We start from the raw sequence: 16451 nt of genomic DNA, 5'->3' as shown, positions 1-16451 counted from the left end.
ACTACACCACGCTGCCGGTTAGTTGTGTGCGAAGTAGGAAAGGCTGCTAAGGTCTTAATATGAATGGGATTTTGTTTTGCTAAATAAATTTGTGAACGTTTTCTAGTATTAAGCTGACGTCACTCGAACTGGTGACTCAAAATTTCCGCGCTTTGCTATCCGCTCATGCACTCCGCCTTTTACGTAAGATTATCTGTTTTTCTAAATTGTCTCATTTAATTAAAAATTTAAATTACTTTTTAGTAAGGACATTAAAGTTTACCAGTGCCAAAACAACAACATTTAAATAAATTATTTTTAGATAAAAAAACAAAAAAATAAAATATTTCCACGGACTGGTGCTAAGCGCTCCGCGATTTACATACATCCACATTAAGATAAAATCAGTTGACTTCAGTTTTTGATGACGAAAGGTTAAAACGTAGCCAAAATGTTTTTAACAAACATAATTATTATGTTTGTTATTTGTCGTATATTTACTAATTAGTTGTGTTAGATAATAATTGTGATTTTTGATAGACAGAAATCTTTATTAGCAATAAATAGACGTCAGCACGTAGTGAATAACGACTGACGTGCAGACTTTATTTAAAACCTGTTTAACCTGTCTGCCTGTTAAATTTAAGGTAGAGTTTGCTTCCAAGTTTTGTTAGATGTTAACCTATTTTATGTATTTTTTAAATTGAATTAATTTATGTTATTGTAAATTGTCTTGTTTCTTCACATTATTTGGCAGTTTGATCTGTTTTGAAAAAGAATCCCCAGGTCTAAGTGGCCAGGTACCACCCAGTCTGGAAAGTAGGGCAGTTTTTGGCAAGATCTTGTGCGTGCAAGCGTAAAAAACGTGACCACGTGTGCACCATACCACGATTTTGGTTTACACGTCCATGCGTCATTTATGGTGGCGTGTTTTACTTTTATAAATTTTAAACTTAACATATTATGCTTTTATTTACTAGATAGAAGAAACTAAACTGTAATTTTAAATTCATGTCAATGTAAAATAATATAATATTATTGTATCATTTTGGACCTACTGACCTAGCAAATTTTACTTAAAAAATGGATCTAAATAATGGCGAAAGTAATGTGACGCCTAAAACAGAAAACAATCTTACACCTGATAGCCATCCTTTAAATGATCTTGCTTCTGGTGATATCAAAACTCATTCTACAACAAGCAGTGAAAGTGGTAAAAACTTGTTTTGAAAAAGCAGATTTACAAATAATGCAAAAAATTTTAAAATCCTTATAATGTATTTTCATCTCTTGGTTTGGCATTTTTTTTCAAATGTATATAGCCTAGATGTAAAAAATAAATAGGCCTGTTTTAAATATTAAAATCTGATAACGTCTTTTCTTTAATTCAATTTAGTTTTATTTTAATTTATTAAATTATTTTTTGTTAGGCCATAGCTCACAAAAATATTTAAAAGCTCCGTATTCCCAACCTGTTCTTGATGCATCCAAAGTTAAAAGGTCAACTTCCTCTGTAAACGAACGACTTTTAATCGCAAAAGAAAGAAGATTACACCAGCAAAAACAACAAGGTAAATAGTCCAATAACAAACCATTTTTTGTGAGATTAAATTGTTTAAACAAGCTGTATTTTGTCTGAGTAAATTTGAATAATTTAGCACAGCTGTTAAAATATAATCTACTTTTAGGTTTATATTAGTTTAAGTTTTTTTGCTGTGTGTTTTTGTTAACTTTATTAAAAAATATTTGTTGCTTAATACACAGGTTATGTTACTGTTGTTTATAAATGCTCAAGTTTATTATATTGTTCTCTGAAAGTTTGGTAAATTTTGTTTAAAATTTTTTTCTGATGATGTCTATGGAGTACTTTGTATTGGTAATTTTCGTCTATTTTGAAAATTATTTTTTTTAACTTGGTTAAATTATATTTTCTTTTAATAAAAGATGAAGAAGTGGCAACTGGCAAAGTTAAAGGTTTGTGTTAAGCAAGTTTGCATGTCTCCACATTAACTAAAAAGCTACTAAATAAAAATGTATATAGGCATATACTAAACAAAAAGCAAGGTTTAAATTTTAAGTTAAAGATTAAAACATTTTTTACAGCATTAAAAATTTTTTGTTATGTTTAAATTTTAAATATGATTATTATGCACAGATCATTATTAACTTTTTTAAACAAAATATATATTTTTGATATTTTACAATTAAGTTTTTTTTCGGCTTGGCCACCATTTAGTTAATAATCATCTTTCTTTTTTATTGCACTTCATAAAAAACATGATAAACTTGTTTATATCACTTACTTAATACTAAGTGCATTGGCATTTGGGCTGTTAATAAAATATATTTTAATAGCCCACTGCTACAAAAAAAGTTTATTTAAAAAAAAGTGTTTGAAACTTTCCGAAATTAAGCATGAAATACCTTTATATTAAACTAATTTTTTTTTTAAAAATGTTGAAATCTTGTTGCAATTTTTTAACATTATTGCTTGCATATTTATAACACAATAAACCCATGTCATGTTGCAACAAAATTTTAACAGACTTTTAACAAACTCTATGAACACATTTTAAATCTGTATTTTTTTCTCACTGTTAGGCAATATATGTTAAAAGTTAAACATTTTAGTAGGTTTCTAATTTGGCAATAAAGACATTATTAGTAATAGAAAAAAAAGGAATTAAATTGACTAATAAAAAAATTTCAATTTCATTCCAATTTCATTTAGCTAACATATTTTCTAAATTTTAGAAATTGAATTAAGTAATCGAAGACAAAAAGAAGAGGAAGCACTGCTAAAGTGGGAAACGAGCCAAGAGGAAAGAAAGAAGAGAATGGAAGAGAACAAAGCCAAGGAGGAGAACAGGAGAAAGGAGGTGGAGGAAAGGAAGAAGAAGCAAGTAGCAGAAGAGCAGGTTAAATACTTAAAGTGATTTAAATATATTTTTGCAAAAAAATTTCTGTGAAGACATTTAACTATGAATAGAAAAATTTTACTTTTTATTATTTTGATGACATTTAAATCATGTTTTTTAGTCATTTAATCATGTGATAAGTGCTACACTTATAATAGCCACATTTATTAAGTTTTAAGTAGAAAATAAGAGGAAGTATTGATAAGATTGAAATGTTGTTGATTTTTTAAACATTTTAAAAAGAAAGTGGCAAGATAGGTTATCAAACAATAATTTAAAGTTAATAGGCCTAGCAAAATTAGCCTAAACTTTATAAAATATTTTAATTTGTTAGGTCCAAAGTTTGGGCTACCTATCAGTATCAGATAGTATATATATCTGTTTTAAAAAGATTTTAAAATTATCGGTTTCAAATGAAAAAAAAATAATCTTCCTAATTTTGTTAGAAACGTGCTGAAGCAATTGTAGCAAAAACTGAACAGCAATCAACCGTAGTAATGAGAAAAAAGAGAACTTCATCTGTGGATCGAACTAAAAGATGGTCATGGGGTTCTGGAGGTAAACATTTTATCATTTTTTTACCCTTTTTCATCATGTAATTGCCTATACCTATTTTGTGCACAAAGTGTGGGCTCAACTTTATTTTGTGTGTGTGGTTTGCTGTGAGAGTGTGCAAACATCGTGTGGAAACGTGACAACTAACATTGGTGTGAAAAGTCACGAGTTTCTAGTTTAACTTTTTTTAAACTAATTTCTTTTATCACTAATACAACCAAGTAATATTCCCTTTTGATCACCAATAGTAGCAAATTATGATTTACTTATCATATAGACTAATCAAAATATTATATTATTTTTTAACATCATTAGTGTAGATTTACATATGGTGCAATCCTGTGTAGTTCTATCTATATGTTGTAAATTTATAATCAGGATATTCATAAAACATAATTTGTAGTTGACATATATGTGTCATTGTCAATGCTGGGCTTAATCAGATTGAATTTCGTGCTACAAATAGTTAAATTTGTTAATTCACAAATTGGTGCTTTAAAAAGATAAAACCGCTGCTTTTTTAATTTTGTAATTTTTTCTGATTTAACACATTGACAGTGGCATTAATCTAAAATATAAAAGGGTGTACACTTTATGTTATTATAATAATTACTTAAGGAGGCCACAACAAATAAGTTAATGTTTGATTAAAATTCATGAAAGGCTTATGTACAATGGATTATGATGTTTTTATGAAATTTAAGGTTCCTGTCAAATAATGTTTGTAAACAATTTTTTTAACATATTACCGGTAACATATTGAATTATTGATTTTAGTTTTTCTATAAATTCACGGTTTTTAACCTTAAAGTGTTTGTTTAACATTATAAAATTGATTGACTTACATGACTTTACAGATAATTTTATTGCCAGGGAATTTGTTAGGTTTTATTTTTTCATAACATTTCCTAAAATAATGTTTAATGTAAATTTAAGCTTTTTGTTTATCAAACTTATCCTGTTACTCTATGGTAAACTTTACAATGGAAATTTGTGTACAACACAATGGAAAAATACTGTACGTAACCTGTTGTTAACATGAAAACATTGTGTTAACAAAACATAATGATGCAAGTCTTTGTCTTCTAAAAATGTTACATAAAAGTTTTAAGTTACTAAAAAACTGTTTACACATATAAGAATTAAATATATATATAATGGTCATTAAAAATAAAAAAGCGTAATATTATTGTAAACCTGCACAATATTGATTTGTATTGATTAATGATGGTTCAGGCCAGGTTAAAGGCCCTTAAGACACGTGTTTATTTTTATATGGCTTAATAGATGGCATTGACTTGTAAGTTGTGGATTTATTTATAGGGTATTGTTAAGCAAACAACAACTTGTGTGTATTGTGTTGTGGTATTAGTAGATGCCTAAACTGACATGTTGTTGCTTGTAGATTATTACGTAATTGTAATAGCAATGTTAATATCATGTTTCCAATTTTATTGATTTGTTATTGATTTTTATGCTATAGGCTCTAATATTATGGCCACTTCATATAACAAAACATAGCCAAAAAAACTCTAAATTAACCACATGCTGGGTTGTTGTAAACCAAAGCCATGATTTAAATGTATGGTTGGCTGATTTAACCAATGTGAAAAGGCTCTTAAACTTATTACTAAAATATTGACACGTAACCCATTGTTTATTATACAAACAAGCTTTTTAATGTTCATGTATTTTATAACTCTATAGTTTAAACCTGTGCTTTACAAACATGATTTAATTTAAACATTTCAATCTGTTTTTTGCTTACTTTGCTTTGCAAACAATCACAGTGATTTATTTTTTCTTTAATTGTGGCCAAATTGAATTTGTAACTTTATTTAATGAATATTGTCTGAATAGTTAAAAAATTTTGAATTTATAAGAAATAATTTATCATTTTTTGTATAGCCTAATAAATAAGTAACAAAACATATAATGTTATTTAAATTTGTATTTTAAAACTTTTAATGCAACACTGTTTGATTTTGATTTATTTTATTCACCGTTTTTCAAAAAAATTTTCTAGTTTGCTAATACTAATAAAATTGCATGTTTGAATTAACCATTATTAGGCATGGGTTCTTCCGGGGGCTATTCTATGGAAATTCCCTCTTCGACCCACGTTGGGACTGCGCCTTCGCCCTGCAATTATTTTGACCCTAGCTTTAACGGTAAAGTAATTTGAACAGTTGCATGGTTTGTGCTTTATTGCTCATTTCTTTTAATTTTGATTGATTTTTAACACTAACAATTGTATTTAGGGAGTGATTTAAATAGAGTTTGTTTATTCCGTGTCACTAAATTTACTGAAGGCTACTTATTTTTGTTAAAGTTTTTTGGAAATCAACTGCCCTCTAAGCCCTTTGTATAGCCAGCCTATTAATGGCTTTTACATTTGTGCCATTAGACACAAATTGTATGGGCCATAAATTACATTTTGAGCCCAATTTTTTTTTTGGAAAATGATTTACTTATCATTTTATTTTGTTTACTTTTTAGCTGGATCACCTATCACTGGCAATGCTGCAACTGACTCTGACCGATTTTCGAAGAGTCCACTTGTCGTTAGTGGAACTCACATGGCTTTTGCCTCGGCGTTAAGATCTTATAACTCACCCTCGAGTAAACCTGCTTCACCAGGTATTTATTGAAAAAATTAAATTAAAAATAAAAAAAAATTTATCCACTTTTTTGTTAGATAGCTCAGTGGTTATATGTTAAAGGTCCTAATGGTGTATAAAAACATTATAATTTTTTAGGTTAATTTAAATCTTATTTTTTATTTTAAGTAAATGTTTTAGAGCTATAATAGTGTAACTTGACTGGAGTTGATTTTGTATTGATATTTTGTTTAACCTTTGACTTTTTTGTGGTAAACATTTTCTGAATAATTTATGTTAGCTTTGGGTTATTCTCTAAACGCCAGAGCTTTATTACATAGCCTAAGCAAGGTTGAAAATATTTGGTATAAAGTACTTTTTATTAGCTAATTGGTCACTTTTGTAGTTTTTACTTGTAATTTTAATTTAAGCTTTAGTTCAACCTGAGCGGGTGGTTGTAGGTAATTAGGTAATTGGCTTATCATTTAAATGCAATGCATAGCAATAGCAAAAATATTTAAAAACGCAGTAGCATAAAGCTGTATATTTAAAAAATGATTTTCAAAATGCTTCAGATCAAGCCCCATTAATTTAGAAATTTTTTTTAATATAACCTAAATCAATTTTCATAAAAAATCAAAGCAGGGCGGGGCAGACGGAATTTATCTGCTGATACCCGAGTAAAAAGCCCTCGGTCACCTTCTGAAAGTAGTGACAAGCCTAAAAAACGAGGCCGGTCCTCTTCTGCTAAAAAGAGTAATTTTTTTTGGCATGTGAAGCCTGTTAGTTAAATGCATGTGGGTTAAATATCATTATCATTTTTATACCACGCTGCAGCATGTTAATTTTTCTTGCTAAAGAAGTAAAAGGCAAAAATTATGATGTATATTTATATATTGTCGTATAATTAGTGTAACTAGAGTTATTTTACCTATTACAAAAAAAACTTTTTTTGGTCATTAATTTTTGCATAGCAAATCTTTTTATATTCTTTTTATTTTTAATGTATAAAAGGAAAGCATGGGGGGCTAGTATTAGTTCACCTTTTTTAAACTTTTTTTTTTATATAAAAAATAGAAGTTTAAAATTTTACAAGGTAACTAGTTATAGTTATGATTTTGTTAGATCTGTTAAAAAGTATGTTGTAAGTCAATATTGACCTATTTACTTATTGTTCACTTTTAAATATCACTACTCTATAGTCATTAAACCAGCTATGTTAAAAATGTTGTATAAAGGCTATGGTCATATTCAGCAAAAATTAATATAAAAAACAAAAATTCAAGTTCTATTTAAATTTTTGTTTGGTAAGCATGCTTTTTTTAATCCAAGAGTAAAAAAATATTGAATTTATTTTATTTCTTTTCTTATTAGTGTTTATTTTTATTGATTTAAATAACATTTCTTTAATGTTGTAATTATCCCTTTATTAAAATTGACTTAAATTTCATGTTTTCTTTAACAGCATGTACAGTATACTGTCCCCAGGGAATTGCCATTATTTATCAATATATTTAACAAAGGTTAACTATTGAGTGCAGCCTACATTTTGTTTATCACTAATAATCCACTACTAATATTAGTTAAATTTTAGTATACAGCATTACTGCAATTATGTTATAAAACTGGTAGTTATGCAAAGGACTGTAATAATTATCATTGTTTTAAAACTACTTGTTAGGAAAAATGATTTATTATGATATTCAAATTGTTTTGCAATATAATTGCATGACTATATCTTATACTGTTACTTATTTTATTATTTTATTTTTTTAACCTTAATAGCATGGGTGTAATAATATTGATTTAAAACTACTGTTTACATTTCTAATATTGCTGGCCTATTTTAAATGAAATAGTTTTGTATAAAATGTAAGGTTAACTTTCACTAAATAAAGCAATTATGTATATTTTTAAGTACACTGCTACAGCATGTCACACAATTTCAAGTTTATATTAAAAAATTTGTTTTATTATTTTAATTTACAAATTTTTATAAATTATAGGGAGCCCACAGTTAACTGATCCAAGCTGTGTTAGTCCACGATTGCTTGTACCCACCCAGGCATCTATTGCTAGACATAAAACACCAGATCCAGATGGTAGGTTTTCAAATTTGTTTAAAATTTTTTGTTGTTTTTTTAATTTTAGAACCACTTTTTTAATTTGATTTTATGTGAGTGCATGTATAACATTTTAAACATTTATGTTTTTGCTAATGTACAACATTAAAATTAGATTTTAGACTAATGTTGCGCATTTAAGTATTACATATATCAAACCACAGTGTCAAAAACGGTGTCACATTTTGTAATTTAAAATTCACCGCAATTTAATACATTTAATATTTGAATTCTATGTATTAAATTTATAATCAAAGTTATTTTATTTTTTAATTAAAAATTTGACATTAATTTCCTTTTTTTTTTATCTAGGTGTAAATAGTGAAAGAAGCAGAAGCATAGATCGTAAAGCAACAAAGACTGCTACAACTCCAGGGTATTTATCTACTTAACTAGAACTAACACTTTAATTAGAGTGATTGTTCAGCTTTTTAATTGTCCTTGTTAATTCTAACTAATTGTTTTGTCATTATGTTTTATAAAATAGAATTGTTAAAGTATTATACTTATCGCAATTGTCTATATAACAAATCTACAACAAATTTTTTTAGTTTTTTTAAATTTAAATTAAGAAAATAAATTCTATGTACTTTTTTTTAAAGCAATTGAAACGATTGACATTCAAGCAATATATAATATTAGTTTGTTATTTTTCAATAAAAAACTTCATTAAAATCTTCAAAATCGCCTTAGTTCAGTTACTTATATTTTACCTTGCCTTTGTACAACATTTAAAATTAATTTTAAAACCCATTGTATAAAAAAATTTAAACCCAAAACTAAACTAAAAAAATTTTACAATTTTTGAAAAAGAAATTAAATTTATTAGGGGAACTGATGTAACTCCTCTAAGTCATCGACCCAGAACATCCAGGAGTCCGGCTGTTGGTAAGTCTTCTTCCAGTGCTTCTTCCCCTATCTCTTCTGGTTCTCCTCATCTCAGGTAAATTTTCATAATATAAAATATTGTTTATATTATAATATAAAATTGTGTTTATATTATGAATCAACTATTACAGTATATACCTATATTATTTTTTAAAAACTATATTTAGAAACCGGATTAAAATTATGTTTAGATCATCTTTGTTCGTATTTATTTAAAGTCTTATTAACTATTTTATAGATCAAGAATGAAAAAGGCTTCTTCAGATAACAACATTTCAGGTTCTACTAATAACAACAAACCTAAAGGTAGGATAACTAACTGTAAGACAATATTTAACCAAATGTGTTAAAAAATTTTGTTGCTAACATATAAAAAGTATATATTTATAATATCAGTTACAAATAACAATTTAAGGAGTAGTTTATAATCTTTTTTGTAATATTCATATATTTTTTATTAAGATGAGCCACGTCCAAGTAAGAAAACTACACCAGTAATAAAACAAACTTTAAGACCAACCACTTCACCTGGTTCTCGACTTCTTAAAACTTTCAAAAAATTAACTCCAGAAAAAGGTAAGAGAAAACTAATTTATTTTTGCTAAAATTTTCAAAATAAATTAATTTTGAGACAAAATGATATTTGTAATTTTTTTGATACTAATTTAAAACATAATTTTTTTGGTAAAATTTGATCTAGTTTAATTTTAATTTATATTTTACAGAAAAACAAAACAAGCCTGTTCCCGCATTAAAATTAAAAGAAGAGAAGAAAAAGGATAAGAAAACAACTCCACAAATTAAAGATAAAAAGGCTGATAAAAAAGAAAAGCCTAAAAAAGAAAAAGAACCAGAGAAAAAATCTGGGCCTGTAAAAATTAAAAAGCCAGCAGTGAAGCAAAAACCAACAGATTCTACACAATCAACTTCTAAAACTGTTGATCAACCAAAACAAGATCGACAAGTACAACCTGAAAATGAGCTACCTACATCACAAGTACCCACAGAAACAAAGCAAGAAGAAGTTAAGAATGAACCTCAACCTGAGGTACCACAGTCAGAACCAGCAGTTAATCTGGTTTCTTTAGAAGCAGAGGTTAATACTTCTGATGCTCAGCCTAAAACGGCACAACAGATTATTGTTGAACCACAAAATGTTGTTCAAAGTGTTGAAGATGTGCCACAACAAGCTGTAGTAGATCAACAACAACCTAAAGAAGAGCAGCAACAAATTGAAATTGCACAACAAAAGCCTGAAACAATAGTACAACAACCTGAAACAGAAGTTCAACAGCCTGAAATAAACGTACAAAAGCCTGAAACAGAAGTGCAACAACCTGAAACAGAAGTGCAACAACCTGAAACAGAAGTGCAACAGCCTGAAATAAATGCACAACTGGCTGAAATAAATGTACAACAGGCTGAAATAAATGTACAACAGACTGAAACTTTACAGCAACATGATGAACCTGAAGAAAAACAAACCAAAACTGTGGAAAAACAACCAGATCTAGACGACCAGAACCCCGAAAAGCAAGAAGTTAACATGGAACTTGAAGTAAATGAGAATGAAGATTTACAAACTGAATTTGAACAGCAGGAGGCTCAGCAAACACCTGGTGCAGATAAAAATGTAAATGTTTTGCAACAAAATGAGTTAGAAGTGAAAGAAGAAAAACCCAAACAGGAGTTAAAGCTAGAAGAACCAGAGTTACTACAACCTGAGTCAGAGCAACAACAACAAGTTGTTCGACAAGACTCGTTAGAGATCGAGCAACAACCCGAAAGTGAACAAAAACAAGAAAATGTGGAACCTGAATATCCACAATCAGACACTCCACAACCACAGCAACAAGAGGAAGATCAACCAGAGTCTGAACAGCAACAATCTGAATTAGAAATAACACAACCTAAATTTGAAGAACAACAATCAGAAACAGAAGATCAACAACAACAAAAATCTGATTCAGATGTTGACCAAGAACAGCCCGAAGCTGAACAGAAACAACAAGATACCATTGAAAGCAGTCTTGAAACAAGCACAGACATACAACAGCAACTGCAACAACCTGAATCGGAACAGCAAGAAGCTGACAAACTACAACCAGAGTCCGAGCAACAACACTCAGTTGAGGAGTCCGATCTAGTAGAAGAAGATCAGGAAAATGTTACCGGCCAAAATAATGAGAAATTTGATGTGATCAGAAAAGATTCTTTGGATGAGTCTACAGTTGAGAGCACTTCAGAAATCCCGGAGATCAAATTAACAGACGAACAAAACCAGGAATCAAACCAGCTTATTGATTTTGGTGATGAAAATACAACTCCACTAGCTCAAGTGGAATTAATTTCATTAGAAGATAACAAACCACAACAAGAAGTTCAACAAAAACAAGAGAACGCTAAAGAAATTTTAGTGGAAGGTTTGAGTGACACCAAAAAATGCTGGTCAGAAAATGAGGTGCAAGCAGAAAAAAATGTTAATGAAAATCAACAAGTTTTGGATCATGTTGCGGTGGAACCCAGTGTTGATGTGAGTTTTAAAACAAAAAATTGTTATTGTAGAATTAAATATATATAATTTTTAATTAAGAAGATCTGGGCTTACCATTAGTGCCTATACTTTTTATTTCTATGAAAAATTACTCTTTAAAAATATGTGATAATTTAATATAATTGTTTAAGAATTTTTGTTAATCTTTTTTGTCCAGGTTGGTGAACTGATCTCTCTTGATACTAAACCTGTTTCTGAAGAACAAATAATTGATGTTGGGTTAAAGGAAAATGGGATACAGCAAACAAATACAATTGAAGTTCAACAAAATATCGCTGTGCAAGTAAATGTAGCAACACCTGTGACTGTAGAAAAACAAGAACCACAAACAGATGCGAGCTCACCATTAAATGGAGTAAATGGCAAAACTGAAGCTGCAAAGGCACCAGAAACATCACCGAATAATGGAAATAACCAAACAAAGAAAAAACAAAAAGTATGAAACAAGATTTTTTTTCACAAGTGTATTAGCTTAAAAGTGTTTTTATTGATTATGATATATCTTCTTTAATATTTCGGTAATAGGTTGTTGCAGTTATTTATTTTTTGCAAATTTAGAAGCTTACCGATGAAGAACAGGCCTACAAAGAAGCATTGGCTGCGAAAAGGAGAGAGGCAAAAGAAAAAAGAGAAAGGGAGCTTGAAGAAAAGAAAGAAAGGCAAAGGTAAACAATGTTAACATTAACTTAACCATAAATGTATTACAAATAGCTAATCTTTTTTATACAATATAGGTTGGATGCAGAGGAAAGGGCAAGAAGAGCGGAAGATGCAAGAAGAATGATGGAAGAGGCAAGACTGGAAGCTCTTGAGCAAGAAAGGTTGCAGGAGGAAGAGGATAAAAGAAAAGAAGAAGAGAAAAAGGAGGTGGAAAGGAGACAACTAGAAGTTATCAGGTAGAGTTTAAGATTATAATGTTAATTATACAGACGTTGGCAACTTATTATATTTAATATAGGTTACAAAAAGAAAAGTTGGAACAAAAAGCCAGGGATGAGGCAGAGCGATCTCGGATGGAAAGAGATCAAATCGCGCAGAAGAAGGAAGATGAAAGATTGGCCAGAAAAAAGGTAAACTTAACTCAAAAATTTTTAATACAAAAAAAAATTTTTTTTATTTAATATTTGATTGACAAATTTAGAGGTTAGAAATGATTATGAGGCGAACACGAGGAGGGGATTCCCCACAGACTACACCAGGACACAGTCCAAATGCATCTTTAAGAAGGTAGGTTGTTGCAACCATAGTGTTTATAAATACCTAACCTTTTACCTGTTAAAAGTTGTATGCCTGTTAACAAAATTATTGAGGTTTTAAAGGTTTTTTATTGTTCAACCTAACCATTTCTATGTATTTAAGTTCTCCTGGGCCTCTGGGTGATGACCAAACAAATGACACAACTAACAAACCCAATGGTGATGATCCCAATGGTGAGATAACTTCCCACGAGCGTTACAATAATATTTTAGAGAAAGATTCTAATGAACAAATAATGGTACCCTTACCCTCTACTACATGATGACACAATACAGTCTTTGTAACATGAATTATTTCTGTATGCATACCAAATGGTATATTACATTGATTATGTGTCACCCATGGCCACTGTCAAACATCAACAAATAATACTTAGATCTTAATAAAAGCAATTCTATGTCAAACTCTATCTAGTTTGCTGAAGTATTTTTATTTTATTTTTCTGACTAATTACTTAGTGATTGTGTTATTTATAATGGTGCACATTGCATGTACAATCGTTTGCTTTCGCGGGGGTGATGCTGTCCCATACTAATTATTACAAGGGATATATCATTTTATATAACAATGTTTTAGATGAAATTGTATATTTTTAAAATTTCTATGTTGCAGTTCTTCCGTATTATTTGTTTTTTTCTCTCGTTGCTTTATGCATATCTAGTGTTCACGGCTGATACTGATTTTGACCGTACAATTAAATCATCTATCTGCCAATTGTTTTAAATTTTAAAAAAAATTAACACTTTGATTATTAAAAGTTAACAACAGTTAAATAGGATTTTAATTACAAAGCCCTTTCTTTATATTTTGTCAAAAAATAAGAACAAAAAATATAGATTTTGCTAACTTTCGATTTTTATTTGCTTTTTAATGGTTTAGGTTTGGCAAATGGAAACTATTCATTATTGCCTAAACATATAACTACAAAGCAGTGAGCTATGGTGAACGAATTTAGATAAGTTTGGCACAGTAAATTTAATACCAAGTTTGGCACAGTAAACTAAATACAATTCATAAAGTGAGAAATACTTAAATGTTTCGGAAAATAAGTATACAATAAAATTAAATTGTGTATTATTAAGCAATTAACAGGGGGTTCTGAATCTAACTCGCTTTTCTTGCAAAAACGGAAGGTTTGAATGTTCTAAAATATTCTGTGAGGGCATTGTTGAGGGAATTTCGAAAGCCTTTTTCTTCTTTAATCCAAGCTCTTTGTCCACTATTTTTTTGTAAATTGCGGGATCGCTTGGGCATGGGAAAGTAATTGAGGTTTGCTTAAAGTTTTTACGCATGCGATGCCTGTGTAAAAAAAGTATATGAGTTATCACAAACATAAATTAAAATATTTGAAATTATTTAGAAGGCATCAAAAAAATAATTGGCAGATCAAACGTAAAGTTTTTGCCAAAACTTTACATGCTTGAAAAATATATGTCCATAAATTTAATTAATTTACCTGCTTCTTAAATGCTCTGGACTGTCAATGTCATTTAAAGGCATTGCCAACCAGGTGGAGCAATTGGTTTCCCGTCTTCCAAGTGGAACTAGAGGGGATTTTGGTAGTTTCAGTGCCTTGATTTGTTCATTTGAATACACTAGGTCGGTTTCACATTGAACAATAAGCTAGTGAATATTTTTTACAAAAAATAAATTGATATTGAAGCCATATAGAACCAGAATTCTTATAGAAAAGTTTTAAAATTTCTGTTGAAATTTAATAATGAAAAAACAATGGGATGAAATTGTATGCCAAATGTTACAAATAACAAAACAATAAAGTGACACACTGATCATTCTTTTGTTTATGGACAAATCTTACAATTGATTAAGTTACACACAACATATTGAATTTCTTCTTTTACACAAAAAAATTAGTGATACAGTTGTCGCTTGCCTCCCTTAATTATATTGACACACAATATCGAAACTTGAGGTCAAGAACCTTATTGAAAATTACTTCAGGTCACATTGATCAAATTTTTACCTTGTCTTCGTCGGATCGTTTCCTTTCCTCAAGAAGAAGTGGGTCATTTAATCTGGGTGATGTGACTTTTAAAGAGGCCTTATCTCGCAATGTGAGAGGGTCGTATTCTGTTGCTGATATGGTATCAAGGAAAACATCACCCTAAAAATGTGGTCTTTTTACTATATCCATTTTTACACAGGATAATAAAATTATTAACTGAATGTTGAAGGGTTGTCATATTTCATACTCCCTCATAAAATTAATTACCTTGGAATTTTTATAGTTGATATAATTGACATGCTGCTTTCTTCTGTGCTTGTCAACAACATGAAATTCACTTTCGATGGTTTTTTCGATTTGTTTTCTGAGTGGATAATAAACACGTTCCTGCCACCTTTTATATAAAAGTTCTTTTTGTCGAATACTAAGAAGATCATGTTCTTCTAAGAACTCATCAATGCCCTAAAAAATACATATTTAGAAAACAGGTCAGAGTTAAAAATTTACTAAACAATATCCATTTAATTTCTTTAAATACCTTTACAAAATTTTCTTCATTTTTTAAAACAGTGTTGTACATTTTTTGGGTTTCGAATGTTTCTGCACTATGGCCTTCTCGAATGCGGTGTAAAGATTTTTGGTTAATCCAGTCCTTTACAAAGATTGCAAGGTTACATTATCTAATTTATTTTTAAGTTATAACCACAGTAATGCAAGTGTGGTAAATGTACACTGTAAGTATATTGCTTACCTTTATATGAATACTGTTTCCTTGACTGGATATTGCAGATGAAGTTCTACTACTTTTGTTTCCACTTGAACCTGAATGTGAACGCCTTGATTTGATTTTTTGGTTTCCACTTGACACCTTAAAATACTTTTTTTTACTAGAAGTGATTTAACTTTGATTTAGGTCACTAGGTTATTTCTTTTAATTGTGCATTTTTAAGGATATTAATTTATAAATATCTTTGTGACATAACACCCTTGTGTTTGATTCAATATAAGGCGTGGTCTTAGAATTTTTTAATCTGTTAATAAGACAGTGAACAGTAATAACTTAACAGATCAACAATATCTTCAATTTGCATGGCCAACTTTATTCCTGGTCTGGGTTTTGTTAATTTATGTTTAGAGTGTGAATTTGACTGTTGCTTACTTTAATACTAAATAATATTTAAACATCAATTGTATTTAATTTAAGATTGGTCAGTTGGTGAAAATTAAAAAGTGACCAAAACTACAATTAAACACTTATAAAATATAAATCATAGTTTAATACTTACATTTGGAACATATTCTTGATATAAGCCGCCTAAGTTTGATGAATAAAATTTAATAGAGCCATCCAGGCTCTTCGATTTTTTCATTTTAGTTGTCGCGTCTTTAGTTTTGTAGTGTATTAACTACAGACTTACTATAATTAAAAATTTAATTACTACACCACATTTCGTTGTATATTTTGTTAATTATTAACGCAATAAAATTTTAACTAGATTATAAGCCTAAAACGAAAATAAGAAAAATTAAATCACGAATATTGTTTACCTTTACTTGTGTACATTGGTTGCTGTAGAAACCTTGCTTCTGCTATCGCACTCTGTCGCCACT

General features: G+C 29.2%; 2 protein-coding genes across 6 annotated transcripts; one reads left to right on the top strand and one right to left on the bottom strand.

The window, feature by feature from the left end:
- Window positions 1-963: 963 nt before the first annotated feature.
- Window positions 964-13725, top strand: LOC145743656 (uncharacterized). Of its 5 annotated transcripts, none has more exons than XM_082561688.1 (20): window positions 964-1192; window positions 1410-1550; window positions 1924-1953; window positions 2734-2897; window positions 3344-3455; window positions 5525-5623; window positions 5952-6092; window positions 6698-6808; window positions 8059-8154; window positions 8488-8551; window positions 9005-9118; window positions 9302-9369; window positions 9526-9639; window positions 9789-11596; window positions 11775-12053; window positions 12176-12282; window positions 12352-12513; window positions 12576-12687; window positions 12759-12844; window positions 12977-13725. In XM_082561688.1, the coding sequence occupies exons 1-20, from the start codon at window positions 1063-1065 to the stop codon at window positions 13134-13136; spliced, it is 4098 nt and encodes a 1365-aa protein (XP_082417814.1). In that variant the 5' UTR covers window positions 964-1062; the 3' UTR covers window positions 13137-13725. The 5 variants fall into 5 exon arrangements, with proteins under 5 accessions (XP_082417814.1, XP_082417805.1, XP_082417822.1 ...); XM_082561679.1 differs by having other exon boundaries at window positions 6695-6808; XM_082561696.1 differs by lacking the exon at window positions 1924-1953 and having other exon boundaries at window positions 6695-6808.
- Window positions 13714-16403, bottom strand: LOC145743686 (protein FAM228B-like). The gene is made up of 8 exons (XM_082561722.1): window positions 16389-16403; window positions 16127-16257; window positions 15592-15708; window positions 15379-15492; window positions 15108-15302; window positions 14859-14999; window positions 14331-14497; window positions 13714-14173 (listed from the first exon to the last, which is right to left on the bottom strand). Exons 2-8 carry the CDS (start codon window positions 16208-16210, stop codon window positions 13960-13962), a joined length of 1032 nt encoding a protein of 343 aa, XP_082417848.1. The 5' UTR covers window positions 16211-16257; window positions 16389-16403; the 3' UTR covers window positions 13714-13959.
- Between the last annotated feature and the right edge of the window lie 48 nt (window positions 16404-16451).

Source organism: Corella eumyota, chromosome 1 (genome assembly GCF_963082875.1).
Source record: "Corella eumyota chromosome 1, kaCorEumy4.1, whole genome shotgun sequence".
Classification (NCBI taxonomy): Eukaryota; Metazoa; Chordata; class Ascidiacea; order Phlebobranchia; family Corellidae; genus Corella; species Corella eumyota.
This window is presented reverse-complemented; position numbering and strand designations above follow the sequence as displayed.

What these genes read in the sequence shown, in the direction of transcription:
- LOC145743656 (XM_082561679.1), top strand. Translation starts at nt 1,063, where the DNA reads ATGGATCTAAATAATGGCGAAAGTAATGTGACGCCTAAAACAGAAAAC. An exon ending in AAACAAAGAAAAAACAAAAA is followed by an intron (nt 12,054 to 12,175) that starts GTATGAAACAAG and finishes TTGCAAATTTAG; the next exon opens with AAGCTTACCGATGAAGAACA. An exon ending in AAAGATTGGCCAGAAAAAAG is followed by an intron (nt 12,688 to 12,758) that starts GTAAACTTAACT and finishes TGACAAATTTAG; the next exon opens with AGGTTAGAAATGATTATGAG.
- LOC145743686 (XM_082561722.1), bottom strand. Translation starts at nt 16,210, where the DNA reads ATGAAAAAATCGAAGAGCCTGGATGGCTCTATTAAATTTTATTCATCA. An exon ending in GAAACAGTATTCATATAAAG is followed by an intron (nt 15,493 to 15,591) that starts GTAAGCAATATA and finishes ATCTTTGTAAAG; the next exon opens with GACTGGATTAACCAAAAATC. An exon ending in AACGATCCGACGAAGACAAG is followed by an intron (nt 14,498 to 14,858) that starts GTAAAAATTTGA and finishes AATATTCACTAG; the next exon opens with CTTATTGTTCAATGTGAAAC.